Source organism: Carlito syrichta, unplaced genomic scaffold (genome assembly GCF_000164805.1).
Source record: "Carlito syrichta isolate Samal-C Ts95f unplaced genomic scaffold, Tarsius_syrichta-2.0.1 Scaffold301812, whole genome shotgun sequence".
Classification (NCBI taxonomy): domain Eukaryota; kingdom Metazoa; phylum Chordata; class Mammalia; order Primates; family Tarsiidae; genus Carlito; species Carlito syrichta.
In genome coordinates, this window is record NW_007245908.1 from 44,757 (window position 1) to 59,017 (window position 14,261).

At 52.2% G+C, this 14,261-nt stretch overlaps 1 protein-coding gene across 1 annotated transcript in view; it reads right to left on the bottom strand.

Moving 5' to 3' along the window:
* The window catches only part of SH3PXD2B (SH3 and PX domains 2B), a 63,348-nt gene that overhangs the window by 6,903 nt on the left and 42,184 nt on the right, over nt 1–14,261 (bottom strand). The window contains exons 6-11 of the mRNA XM_021711013.1: nt 11,778–11,912; nt 10,553–10,657; nt 6,402–6,519; nt 4,597–4,820; nt 3,780–3,829; nt 2,258–2,383 (exon numbers count right to left, since the gene is read on the bottom strand). Coding sequence (XP_021566688.1) covers nt 2,258–2,383; nt 3,780–3,829; nt 4,597–4,820; nt 6,402–6,519; nt 10,553–10,657; nt 11,778–11,912 — 758 coding nt within the window. The remainder of the gene's footprint in view (nt 1–2,257; nt 2,384–3,779; nt 3,830–4,596; nt 4,821–6,401; nt 6,520–10,552; nt 10,658–11,777; nt 11,913–14,261) is intronic.

Genomic DNA, 14,261 nt, shown 5'->3' on the forward strand with positions numbered 1-14,261 from the left:
CAGGTGTGCACTACCGTACCTGGCTAATTTTTAAAATTTTTTGTAGAGACGAGGTCTCACCAAGTTGCCCAGGCTGGTCTCGAACCTGCAGGCTCAGGCAGTTCACTGCTTTGGTCTCCCAAAGTGCTGGGATTATAGGCTGAGCCACTGAGCCCACCCGAGTTGGATTTTTGATATGCCAAGTTCAGTTCAAAAAATAGGCCGGGTGCAGTGGGCTCACACCTGTAATCCTAGCACTTTGGGAGGCCAAGGTGGGAGCATTGCCTGAGCCCAGGAGTTTGAAAGCAGCCTGGGCAACATAGTGAGACCTAGTTTCTACAAAAAAGAAAAAAATTGGCATGGTGTGGTGGTGTGCACCTGTAGTCTCAGTTACTTGAGAGGCTGAGGCAGAAGGATCCCCTGAGAACAGGAGGTTGAGGCTGTGGTAAGTCATGATCATGCCACTACACTCCAGCATGGGTGATAGAGTGAGATTCCCGACTCAAAAAACAAACAAGCCAACAAATAAACAAACGACTGTTAAATTTCCTGGTTCAAAGCTGGAGAAAGATATGGGTTCAAATCCTGGCTGTCATATTCGGCAGCACCTTAACTTTTCTGAGCCGCGGTGCCCTCATTGGAAGAATGGGGAATAATAACATTTCCATCTCACAAGAGCCGGTGGTCAAACCATTAAGCAAGATACTGCTGTCAAATGCTTAGTCTAGTGCCTGGCACCTAGTCGGCACTCAATAAATGCTAGCTGTTAATATTCTCATCCTTGATCTGTTGGTTTCTAAGCAAATCACAGGAGGAACCCCTAAACCAGGGAAGGCTGCAGAGGAGAATTTGCAATGAGGCCTGAAGGACAGGCAGGGCTGGACAGGCAGGCGGGGCAACCCGAGAGCTTTCTGCATGAGGCTCTTCTCAAATCATTCCTGGGGCTTTGCAACCCAACAGGATGCGTTTATTCATTCAACAATTGTTTACCAAGAATCAGCCACAAACCAGGCTCTGGGCTGAGAACACTGCTGTGAACACCACAGACAAAGTCCCTGGTCTTAAGAAGTTTATGTTCTTAAGAACATAAAGAGGACGCACTATAATCACCACCCTCCCACCCCACCAACCAATGCACCAAAGCCCTGAAGCGGAAGCTGGAGCCCTGGGCCATTGGAGGGGAAGGGAGCACTTGTTGTCATGGCAACTGGGAAGGGAAACCGGAAGTGATAGGGGGGTGGGCAGAAGTCTTGCAAACCACTGGACCCTTCCCCTGAGAGCAAACCTGTCCCTGCCGTGTGGCAAAGAAAGTGAAGACGAAGCTGAAGCTAGAACCTGGGCTTCACCACCAACTTTGCAAAGAATGAGCTCTGGCACCTGTACCTCAACTTCTCAGTTTCCTCATCCATGGGACAATACACTTAATGCTGTCCAGTAAAGCAGAGGGAAGATAAAGGGGGCATGAAGTCCCAGGGGCTTCTGCTGCCTTTGTCGCTGCTCATCTTCTCCCCTTCTGTTCTCCTTGGGCCCCCCTCATCCCATCTGAGCTGTAAGGGTGGGGACTTGAGGTAGGCTGGCCAAAGCCCCATAAGACACGATTCTGGGCCTGAACTGGAGCTCCTGGGATTGCCGAGGACATGGGCCATGAGCCTAGACCTGCTGGGCCACCTTCCTCGCTCCCGGGAAAAGTCTGGAGGAAGCCAGTTTGGAGGAGAATGGCGATAGGCAGCAGAAAGATGAGTCCTGTTGACACTATATGGCCCTGCTGACACTGTGCAGCCCTCTGCAGCTAGCCTCGCTTGAAGGCAGCCCTGCAGCACCTGCATAGTGATGATGATGGTGGTGGTGGTGATTTCTGCTCTGGCAGTCTGAGTAACTGACACAAGCAAAAGAGTCCTGTGAATACATATAAACATATGCTTTGAGGATGGGTATGGTGGCTCATGCCTGTAATCTCAGAAACTCAGGAGGCTGAGGAAGGAGGATCACGTGAGACGAGGAGTTCAAGACCAGCCTGAGCAACGAGGAGTTCAAGACCAGCCTGAGCAACATAGCCAGACCTCGTTTCTACAAAAAATTAGCCAATGTGGTGGTGGGTGCCTGTAGTTCCAGCTGCTCAGGAGGTTGAGGCGGGAGGACTGCCTGAGCCCAGGAGATCAAGGCTGCAGTGAGCCATGATTATGCCACTACACTCCAGCCTGGGTGACAGAGTGAGACCTTAACTCAAAAAAAAAAAAAAAAAAATCACAAGTAGACAAAGGGCACCAGGGCCACTCACCTCGACCTTCAGGCCTGCCTGGAAGCTGATGCCGTCTGGGATGGTTGTCTGGAACTCAGCGATAGTGTAATACTCTTCTTCCACTTGGGGTGGGATGGGAGGCTTAGGGAGGTTGAGGCCTCGAGGCTGGTATGATTAAACACAAGGCAAAGTCCAATGTTACATGTGCTACTGCAACGCTGTATTGGGGTGGGACTGAGGGACCACCATCTTTGAGGGAGCGCTATGGACCTAGTTTGATTATAAGGGCTAAAACAAAGAGGATCACACAGGCTGTCATCACCTAGATGGGCTCTTATTGGCCCTCCAGCTTTAGAGTGAAGGCAGAAACATGGGCCAACTGGCTAAGATTATGTAAATTTGGGACATGACAATATTCTCTGGAATAAGAGGCAGTGAGGATCGTGGGAAGAACACAGGTTTGTTGGAAGTACTAATGGTAGATGTGACCTTGGGTCAATCACCTCCCCTTCTAGAGCCTTGGTTTTTTCTCCTGTAGAATGGGTATAGCATCAATATCTAGCTGGGTGTGGTGGCTCATGCCTATAATCCTAGCACTTTGGGAGGCTGAGGCGAGAGGACTGCCTGAGTCCACAGGTTCGAGACCAGCCTGGGCAACTTGGCAAGACCTTGTCTCTTGCTGGTTGAGGCTGTGGTGGCCGTGAGCGTGCCACTGCACTTTGCCTGGTGACAGAGTGACTGCCTCAAAAAACAAGCAAACCAACAAACAAACAAAGACAGTATCCACTTGGTGGGGTCGATGCAAGTATTAAGTAAGTTAATGGAGTAAAGTGCCCAGCACATTGCATGGCACCTAACAGGTGCTCAATACATGGCAAGCATTTTTTAAAAAGCATATTTTTTGAAGCATTGGTCTGGGCATGGTGGTTCACACCTGTAATCCCAGCACTTTGGGAGGCTGAGGCAGGAGGATTGTTTGAAGCCAGGATTTGAGACCAGCCTAGACAATATAGCAAGATTTTTTCTCTATAAAAAATTTAAAAATTAGCTGAGTGAGGTGGCACATGCCAGTAGTCCCAGCTACCCAGAAGACTGAAGGTGGGGGTGGGAAGATCCCTTGATCCCAGGAAGATGAGGCTGAAGTGAGCTACGATTGCATCCCTGTACTCCAGCCTGGGCAACAGTGCAAGACCCAGTCGCTAAAAAAATAAAAAAATAAAATTAAAGTATTGACTAAAAGGGTACCTAGAAAATTAAAAACTGGAGTATGAAAGTAGAACATGAGAATGGCACCACAAATGGCATTTGCACCTCTTCCCACGTGGGCCTCAGGCTGCCTCATTTGAGAAGACTGACCCAAGACAGAGAAAGTGGGCCCGGGAAGCAGGGAGCACTGTCACAAGCACACTCCAGAGCAAACCCTCTCACCCGCCTAAACCTCAGTCTTCTGTTAATGGGGCTCGTGCTCCTCCAGCCTGCCTCACAAGGCTGCTTGTGGACAGGGAGAGAGCACTCTGCAAAGGCAAGGGGCGTGGGAGGGCCCGGGGCAGGGTCCACTTACGATGGTCATGTCCCGGCGAGGAGGGGGTCTCTGCCTCATCTTTGGTGATCCTATGGAAAAACCAGAGTTTGTTTCACTCACAGGAAGAGTATAGATACGATTTTGGAGCTGAATACTGGGAGGGGCTGACTGTCTTCTGCTGAAGATGGAGGACAGGAGTCAGCATGCCACTGCGACCTTCCCACGGAAAGATCTAGGGTGGGAAGGTGCTGCCCTCATCGAGGCTTCTGGATATTTTCTACACAGGGTGGAAGAGGATGGTGCTCAGCTCTCCAGCATTGAAAAATCTCCCAGGAAGGGCAAACAGCGTAGGCTTCTGCGTAACACAGGGATGGGTCCCCTCTAGCCACGAGGCTGGCTGGCCATTGGCTGTGCACAGATTGCTGGACTCTGAGTCACAAGACCCTCCTCTGTAGAAGGGGCATAATGTGTGCCTCCTGGGGACAGTGGTGCAGATGAAAGGAAACATCTGTGAAGCTCCTGGCCCGTGGCAGACAGGACTGTCTGAGCCCAGAAGGTCGAGACTGCAGTGGCTGTGATAGTGCCACTGCAGCCTGGGTGACAGAGGGAGATCCCGACTCAAAAAAAAAAGGTAGCTAGCATGATCATGAGGCAGTGAAATAACAGCCAGGGGCAGGAAAGCAACGTCTCCCGACTGACCCTGCACCACCTCAATGGTTTAATGATCTGGAACAAGCTACCCGGGGCTTCTGAGCCCTTTTCCTGATCACTAGGCGGGGGCAGCAGTGCAGCTGTGTAGGCGGGGGACAAGATGCAAGTCACCCTGGCTGCTGGAGCTCAGGCAGGTGTCACTCACGCTGCTTAGAGTCACTGTCGGGTGCCGCACGGCCTTCGAGTCGGCCGTCCCTCTGGTTATTGAGCAGCTCCTTGTCCCTGCCTGCGGCGTTCTGCTGCCGGGAGATGCCATCAAAGTCGGTGCCCGAGTGGGCAGGAGAGCCGGTCCCCGGCTTGGGAGGCAGGGGCTCCCCACTGCTCTTCTTCAGGTATGAGGCGGGGGCCCAGCCTTCTCTGCCCTGGTGCCTGGAAGGAGGAGGGATGCTGGTCAAGCTGGTCTGCCAGGCCCATGAAAGAAGCCACACTCCTGCTGGGAGTCACAGATCAGGTTCCAGAGGGCAGTAGCCACGAGTCGTGGTTGCCCGGGGCCAGAGGCTGGCATACCACTCACTGCCTCCTGGCGAAGCCTAAGCCCTCAGAAAGGCATTCAAGGCCTTACCAGCCCGTTTGCCTCTCTCCTGGCAAGTGCCATGTCCCACCCAGCCAGCCGGGCACCAGCCTGTGCGCTAAGCCTCGGCATTGCCGCCTCTTCCCCATAGCCCTGGCCCCTGGTGCACAGTCTGGCACAGGGTAGAACTTCGTTCACGCCAGTCAACATGGAGATTACACATTCAGAGGGTAGTGACACAGGTCAAATGTCAGCCAGTCATCAATGAACCACAGAATGACTGAGACCCTGACAGACCAGTTCACTGTCCCCCAAAACAGGATTCAATGAGGGTAACAATCACTGAATCCTCTGCAGGATGGAATTTAGTTTAAGAGCGAGGACCACAGGGGTCCATTTGGGCCACAGGTGTGATGCAGCAAGCTCACATCTGCTTGTGAGAGCCGACTGTCACATCCCTCCCAAATGCCACATGTAGTGACATCACAGGGGCACCCCAAAATTGGCCATGGAGGGAGTGTTTACACCTCAGCAACTGGCAAACACCATCACTCAGAGTGTTTTCCCTTGGAGAGCTGGTTGCTAAACATGTATCACCACCCACAAAATGGGTGGCCACATCATTGGAGAAAGATGAACAGACCCAATGGACTGGAGGTGACATGTGGCAGGACCGAATTTCTTGTCAAGAATCACTTTAAGAATGAAACAGGCCAGGCACAGTAGCTCACGCCTGTAATTCCAGCACATTGGGAGGCTGAGGCGAGAGGAGGATTGCTTGAGGCCAGGAGTTTGAGACCAGCCTGAGCAACACAGTAAGACCTCGTCTCTGAAATAATTAGCCAGGCGTGGTGGTGTGCACCTGGAGTCCCAGCTACTCAGGAGGTGGAAGGATCACTTGAGCTTAGGAGGTTGAGGCTGCCGTAGCTGAGACCATGCTACTGTACTCCAGCGTGGGTAACTGAGTAAGACCCCAATTCAAAAACACACACAAAAACCTGGGACGGTCACCCTGCCTGCCTGGGAGGTTCTGATTTCATCGGAGGTAGACAAGCTGTGGCAAGATGACAGCGCATTATCAGCCTGGAATGAATGACAGTGGTGTGGCATCTACACACCCTGTTGGTCTCAGAGTGGGGCAGGCATGGGCCATCGCTCACGGGCCAGCCTCAGTCTCCCATCATGTACCACCAGACACATCTGGAGACGGAGATGCTTGACTGGGCTGCTGCTGTCTGGTCTGGTGTGTTTGGAGGAGGTTCCGAACATGGACTTTTAGGGAAGGATACAGGCAGGGAAGGAGGCAGAGCAACACAGAGAAGCGTCCTTGTGTGGTTCAGGCAGAAACTTGCCCTCCACAACTACTTGCAGGCCTCTGTGAAGCCAGGGTCCATGCGACCCCAGGCCTGCCCAGCTACAGTGGGGGCGGCGGTGGGTACCTGATCTTCCACCAGCCTTCCAGGTTCTTCTGAATGACCTCCACCATGGCTCCTCTCTCCAGATTCATTTCATCCTGGTCCCGAGCTGTGTATGGGTAGATGACTGTGTACTTCTCCTCTGTGGGGACAAAAGGATGCCGGGCTCAGAAGAGGGCACTGAGTATCCCTGGACGTTGTGATTCAGGTGATGCCCTTGCCCATCGTGGGAAGATTTCCTCAAGAGATTTCTGTGCACCCCTCAGGTCCTGACTTGGTTCTCAGTGACCCTGGGCAGGGAGCAACAGGACAGAGGACAGGTCTTGATCCCTTTGAAAACCCTCGGCATCACACAGTCATCCTCACTCAAATCCATGCTTCAAGATCACATTCCCTGAACACCTTATACAATAATCCAACTCATGGCATCCTCATCTCCCTATTCCTGGTTTATTTCCCCCCCAATACCAGGAATTATCTTAATTTTAAAATTTTTATTTGAGGCGGATTCTCATTCTGTCTCCCAGGCTGGAGTGCAGTGACATGATCACAGCTCACCATAGTCTCAACCTCCTGGGCTCAGGCAATCCTTCTGTCTCAGCCTCATGAGTAGCTGGGACTATGGTGCACACCAACACACCTGGCTAACTTTTAAATTTTTTTGAAGAGATAAGGTCTTCCTATGTCACTGGTACTGAATTCCTGGGCTCAAGTAATCTGCCCATTTTTGGCCTCCCAAAGTGCTGGGATCACAGGTGTGAACCACCGCGCCTGGCTAGGAATGACTTTGTAATACAACATACACTTATTTATTGGGTTTCATGTCTGTTTCCTCTGCTAGAATATGATCTCCATGAAGGCAAGGCTTTGTCTGTCTCTGGCTCTGGGCCTGGGGCCTGGAATCTGTAGTAACTCTTCAGTCAATCAGCCAGTGTTTGGTGAATGAACAAGACCCGAAGGCCTGGCAAGAGCCGCTTTGCCTTGCACACAGGGCAGGCTAGAGGGAGTTAAGCCCTCTGTGGCTCCCTGCCGGGTCCTAGCAGCCAGTTCTTGCTGGTGGAACGTCCAGGCAGAAGCTCAACTTGGCAGTTGATGATTTCAGGCGGAAATCACCACCAAGGAGGACACGACTACCAACTTTCATTACCTAGCTGTTCACCAATCTTCATTTTTCATTAATTACGTTCAAGTTCCCAAATCCCACCATGCTTGAAGCTTCAGTTTTCATTACTGTGACCCCACTCTCTGAGGTTCCTCTTTCCTTGTCACTGAAGCTGAGAAGACTACCCTAGGGTCCCACCCTCCTCCCCAAGAGCTGCCTCCCAAATGGCAGCCCCCCGAAGGCCTGGACTCTGCTGGGTGGGTTGCTCATTGCTGCACTCATGCTGGGCGCTCCAGAGAGCCAGGCAACAGCTCCAGGCTACTGGAATGGAAAGAAATGTATGCAATCCCAGGGGAGCCCAGCAGGAGGGGAGGGCTTTCCTGTTTTGGTTCCATTTCAGCCCCCTGCGAGTGAGGAGCCAGCTGGGCCCAGTGTCCCTGGTGAGTATGCCAGGGCAGGCTCGATTTCTTGGGGAAAACACCACAAGCTGTCTGTGGCATGCCCAGCTGGTGCACAGGGAGGTGGGGAACACGCAGGGCGCTTGTTTATGTGTTGATCTGGCCTGCCGACCTGCTCTGTGCTGACTCAACTTGCACACAGCCTGAGCTCAGCAGAGCCAGCTGTTTCCCAAGCATGGAAGCTGCAGGCTGGGCTGCGGGGCTGGAGGCAGGAACCCAACTCGCAGAGGCATAGACATTGACTGGGCCGAGTGGGAAGAGCGCTGCCTGGCCCCTACACTATGTGCAGTCAGCCCTATGAGCCCTGGACTCCTGGGGCCCTGCACACGTCTGCTGAATCCCACACAAGGATTTTCTACCACCTAAGGCCCTCTCTGGCATTCATGGGATGCTCAGTGACTCCAGACAAAGGGGAGAGTGGAAGACCTTGTAGACAGCACCCCCTACCGTGTACTTGCCCTTCCTCCCGTGGTACCACTGGCCTCCGTCCACGGGGTTGGATGAGGCTTCGCTCACCACCTCCTGGAGGGAAGGGTGGGGGTGTGACCCTGGCCCAGACAATGTGCTGCCATCCCTGGGCCATCGTGATTGGTTCAGGATGGCAAGGGATCTGAGTGGGTCAGTTGGAGCCAATCCTGGGACCTGTGTTCTTTGGCGAAGTCTCTGAAAGGTGCCTGGACCTGCTGTCATCATGAGAGAATGGTCCCAAAAAGCAGAGAGGTGGCGAGAATGTCTTGGTCCTGACGATATTTCGAGGCCCTGGATACAGCCACGCTGGACCAGATCTACCTCCGGCTCTTTGGTGACGTGATCAGCATACCTCCCCTTCTGCTTAAGACCCCAGGCTCATTCCTCCCAAACCCACATGCCAGCACGCGCACACACACACGACAGACAAGAGCACCGTCTGTGACATGCAACAGGCACGGGCAGCCCCTGAGCAGGGAGGCTCATGCAGACGCAGGGACCCAGCTCTGAGCACCAAAAGGGAAAAGAACTCCGAGGCAGGCACCTTGACGCCAGCTGATGGCACACAAGTCCCCCAGAGTCCGGCGACGGCCCACAGACCGGGGCAAAGACCAGTACCTCCGTGAGACTGGATGGGCAGCGTGTGGGGTGAGAAGGGCAGAGGTGAGAAGAAAGTACCGCAACGTTTAGAGGCAAAGGGGCACCAGCGCATGTTTCTACCCAGGACAGTGTTGCTTCTGAGACTATTCAAGGCCCAGACACCTTAGAAAGACCAAGTCCCTGAGTATTAACCCTGAACTCCAGTGAAGTGGTATCCAGGCAGGCGCGGTGGCTCATGCCTGTAATCCCAGCACTTTGGGAACTGAGGTGGGAGGATTGCTTGAGCCCAGGAATTTGAGACCAGCATGGGCAACATGGGAAGACTTCATCTCTACAAAAAATAAAAAAATTAGCTGGGCATGGTGCCGTACACCTGTAGTCCCAGCTATTTGGGAGGATCACCTGAGTCCAGAAGGTTGAGGCTGTGGTGAGCCATGATGGTGCCACTGCACTTCAGTCTGGGCAACAGAGTGAGACCCGACTCAAAAAAAAAAAACCAAAAACTTACATCTGTCTGACTCTAAAGTCCTCCGCTTATTTATTTGCTTATTTATTTATTTTGAGTTGGAAGTTTCACTCTGTCACCCAGACTGGAGTGCAGTGGCGGCTCTCAGTCACTGCAGCCTTGACCTGCTGGGCTCTGGTGATCCTTCTGCCTCAGCCTTCCAAGTAGCTGGAAGTACAGATGCACGCTACCACATCAGGCTAATTTTTGATTTATTGTAGAGATGAGGTCTCACTAAGTTGCCCGGGCAGGTCTCGAACCCGCAGGCTCAGGTATTTCACTCACCTCGGCCTCCCAAAGTGCTGGGATTATAGGCTGAGCCACCGAGCCCGGCCGCTTAACTTATTTTTTATTTTGAGGTGCCAAACTGTTTTATTGAGGGTGAGGAGAAGGGGAGGAAGAAGCAGGGAGGGGGCAAAGAAGCAGTGATCTCGGCAGGGCACACCTCCCTGGCTCTGCCCCTGCCGAAAAGTCCCCATTTGTTATTGGGGGTGAACTTATGCTCAAGTTCTGGGAATCTTCTAGTGGAGAAAGAGAACTGGTTGGCCCTTAGTATTTCTGGTGCGGCAGGAATCCCCATTCAGGACATCTGTGGGGAAGGTCCCCCAGGAAACAACGGAAGTGTGCATGTGGGTGAGAGGAGGGGGTCCGTGGGGGAAGACATCCCGTCAGGGCCATTAAACCAATATAGAAAGCCGAGGCCTTTAAGCAGATGGAGTCAAATGTCCTGCAAATGAGCCGGAAGCAGAGCCAGGATGTTGGCAAGCAGAACCCTGCTAGATCACTCTAGGGAGGAATAGGGAGGTATTGACAGGGATCAGGCCAGGGCCCTGCTGGGGTGCCATGAGGAGTGAGGGCCCTAGCTTTGGACAGACTCACCCAGGTTGGCTCCCAAAGGCCCTAAGAATGGGTGGGCTTGCCCCTTAGCCCTGAGCCCAAGGGATGCTGAGACTCTGAAGCAGAGGCCGAAGGGTAGGACTGAGGAGAGGCAACGCTGTATGGGTGACAGCTGTGTGGGTTCACGGCTCCAGCTCTGGCCTACCTTCTTCAGGCTGCAGTGAAAACTCGTCCTGTACCCCATCCTGACCTTCGAGGCACGTTGCAGGGACCCAGCCTTGCTCCTCTGCAGTGCTGACGAACCACCAGCCTGGGGAAAGAAGAGTGCATGCTGCTGTTAGCTGGGCTAAGGGTGAAGCCTGGATGTCAGAATGTAGTAATATATTCAGCCACGATACCAGTTAATGCACAGGGTAAAGTTGAAAAGTCACCTTTTTTTTTTTTGAGTTGGAGTCTCACTCTGTCACCCAGACTGAAGTGCAGTGGCCACTCCCGGCCACCGCAGCCTTGACCTGCTAGGCTCCGGCGATCCTTCCGCCTCAGCCTTCTGAGTAGCCGGAATTACAGGCGTGCGCGAACACACCCAGCTCATTTTGATTTATTGTAGAGATGAGGTCTCACCAAGTTGCCCAGGTGGGTCACGAACCCGCAGGCTCAGGCAATCCACTCACCTCAGCCTCCCAAAGGCGCAGGATTACAGGCTGAGCCACTGAGCCCGGCTGAAAAGTCACCATGTTACTGGGAACACAACAACCAGTGCTAGCTACTAAAAATGGGCTAAGAAACTTGCTCCTGGGGAGAGAAAGGTCATCCTAAATAGGAATAAAGAATGTACAACTGGGCACCATGGCTCATGCCTGTAATTCCAGCACTTTGGGAGGCTGAGGCAGGAGGACCGCTTGAGGCCAAGAGTTCAGGACCAGCTTGGGCAACATAGTGAAACCTCATCTCTACAAAAAATAAAAAAATCAATAGGACATGATGGCACATGCCTGTAGTCCCAGCTACTCTGGAGGCTGAGGTAGAAGGATTGCCTGAGTCCAGAAGGTCAAGGCTGTGGTGAGCCGTGGTTGTGCCACTGCATAAGACAGTCTTCTTGAAGACTCTCATGGGTAATCAAGGCAGACCAACAGAGTCCCTTTCCAGTGGAATGCCGGGCTCCGTGTCTCCAAGGGCTTGAAAACTAGAAGATGTTACAAAGTATGAACCTCAGCAGAAATCGATGACGTGTGACCGAACAGAATGCTGGTAAGTGGTGACTATGTGGGATAGCGAGTACTGTGATCATCAGGGCGGCTGACCTGGAGGCCCTCTACTGGCTCTACAGAAATGGGCCCATCTGCTGGCTATCTCAGTTTCTGAGTTTCCAACTGTTTCCTGTCCTGGGGGCTCAGTGCCAGTAGAAGGTGGGGTGTGGTCTTGGGTCCCACCTGACTCGTTCTTCTCGATGATGTCCACCACCTGCCCCACGCTGAGGCTGATCTCTGAGCTCTCCTGCTTCTGATAGTTGGCCACCACCACATACTGCTCCAGGACCATGGGGTCCACTGAGGTCAGGTCACCCCCTGTGGACAAGAAACGCAATCACATGTCACATCCGGCCACCCTCCATGCATGAAGGAGCAGGTCCCGGGGGAGGAGGGTAGGTGAGGAGGATGTCCCAAACATGCAAAGAAGCAGTCACAGGACTAGGTTCAACTCACGCACCCACTCTTCTATTCAATTGCTAGCTAAGCCACCAAAATTTACCAAGTGATACTGTGTGTAGGCACTGGGAGCTCAGAGCTGATTGTGATATGGTACCTGCCCTGAGGAAATTGACAGCTTAGTGGAAAACCTTACTCATACGTATCCATCCATCATCCAGTCAACCAAGCATCCACCCACCCACCACCCATTCAACCATGTATCCATTCATCATCCTTCCAACTTAACACCCATTCATCACCCATCAATCATCTAATCATCCATCCAATCACTCATCACTGATCCGTGAAGTCACCTTGATGTTCTGGATACTCTCTTAGGTGCCAGGGTGCAAAGGTGGATGAAACAGCTACGACTCCCAGACTCAAGCAACTTAATCTAGTGGCGGAGACAGACACATACCCAAGGAGATGTAACTGGCAAGTAGACAGAATTACATAAACATTAGTTTAGGATAAATGCATTGCTGGAGACCAGCCAGGATAGAGAATGAACAAGAAAGACAATGTTAGATTGCATGGGGTGGTCAGCAAGACCTCCCCAAGGAGGTGACAGCAGGCAGGGGTTTCAGAGAGGAGGCAGAGTCATGAGGAAGATAGAGGAAGATAGGTGTGGCACACTGTGAGATGAGAAAGGGCTTGGAGCCTTCAGAACTGGAAGGAGGCCAGGTGGCTAAGGTCAACTAAAGTGTGGTCCCTGAGGCAGGCTAGGGTCAGATCAGGTGGGACCTCCTTAATTTTTTTCTTTTTTGAGTCCCAGGGTCTCACTCTGTTGCCCAGACTGGAGTGCAGTGGTACAATCACAGCTTACTGCAGCCTTGATCTCTGAGACTCAAGTGATCCTCCTGTCTCAGCCTCCCAGGTATCTAGGATTACAGGCGCTTGCCACCATACCCGGTTAATTTTTTGATTTATTGTAGAGATGAGGTCTCACTATGTTGCCCAGGCTGGTCTTGAACTCCTGGCCTCAAATAATCCTCCTTCCTTGGCCTCCCAAAATTCTAGGATTACAGGCATGAGCCACCGTGCCTGGCCAGGCAGAGCTGTTTTAACCTTGAAGTGAAAAGTCAATTAAGGGTCTTAAGAAGAGAATGACATGACAATATTTATATCTTTAAAAAGATAATTCTAGCCGGGAACGGTGGCTCACACCTGTAATCCCAGTACTTTGGGAGGTAGAGGCAAGAGGATTGCCTGAGCCCATGGGTTTGAAACCAGCCTGGATAACATGGCAAGACCTCGACTCTACAATAAATCAAAAAATTAGCTGGGCATGGTGGCATATGCCTACGGTTCGTCTGGGCAGCAGTGAGACTTCAACAATAACAAAAAAAGATGATTCTGAATGCCACATGGAGAATGGACCAGAGGCTGGCAAGAAATAAAGCAGGAGACCAGATGGAGGTCACAAATCAGTCAGATAAGAGGTGACAGTAGCTTTGGGCTGGGGCAGTGGCAGTGGGAGGGAAGGGTAAGGAGAGGTGCTCCAGGGAGGCCACACCCCAGGATTTGGAGTGAAGCTTTCCTGAGAGTTGTGTGGCCCTGGTGAAACACTAGGATGTATCGGATAAGCGAAAAGAGACCACAGATACTGGCAATTTAAACTAAGGAGACACTGAGTTCGAAGACTCCAGGAGAAGGGAAGATGTGTGGCCACAGGACTCCGGTTTTCTGAAAGTCTTGCTTTGAAATATTCCTTCCTGCCAGGTGCAGTGGCTCACGTCTGTAATCCCAGCACTTTGGGAGGTAGAGGTAAGAGGATTGCCTGAGCCCAGGGGTTCAAGACCTCATCTCATCCCTACATTAAAAAAAAAAAAAAAAGCCAGGTGTGGTGGTGTGCACCTGTAGTCCCGGCTACTTGGAAGGCTGAGGTGGAACAACTGCTTGAGCCCAGCAGATTGAGGCTGTGGTGGCCGTGACCACGCCAATGCATTCCAGTTTGGGTGACAGTGACACTTTGACCTCGGAAAAAAAACTAAAAACCACACATAAAAAACAAAGTACTCCTTCCTGTTGGTCCCACAAAACCCTGAAATATCCAGGAAACCTCACATTTCTGTGCCCAGATACCCCCAGCAGTGAGTGGGGTGCAAGGGCCATCTCATCCTGAAATATATATATTTTTCTTTTTTTTTTTTGAGCTGAAGTATCACTCTGTCACCCAGACTGGAGTGCAATGGCACGCTCCCGGCCACCACAGCCTCGACC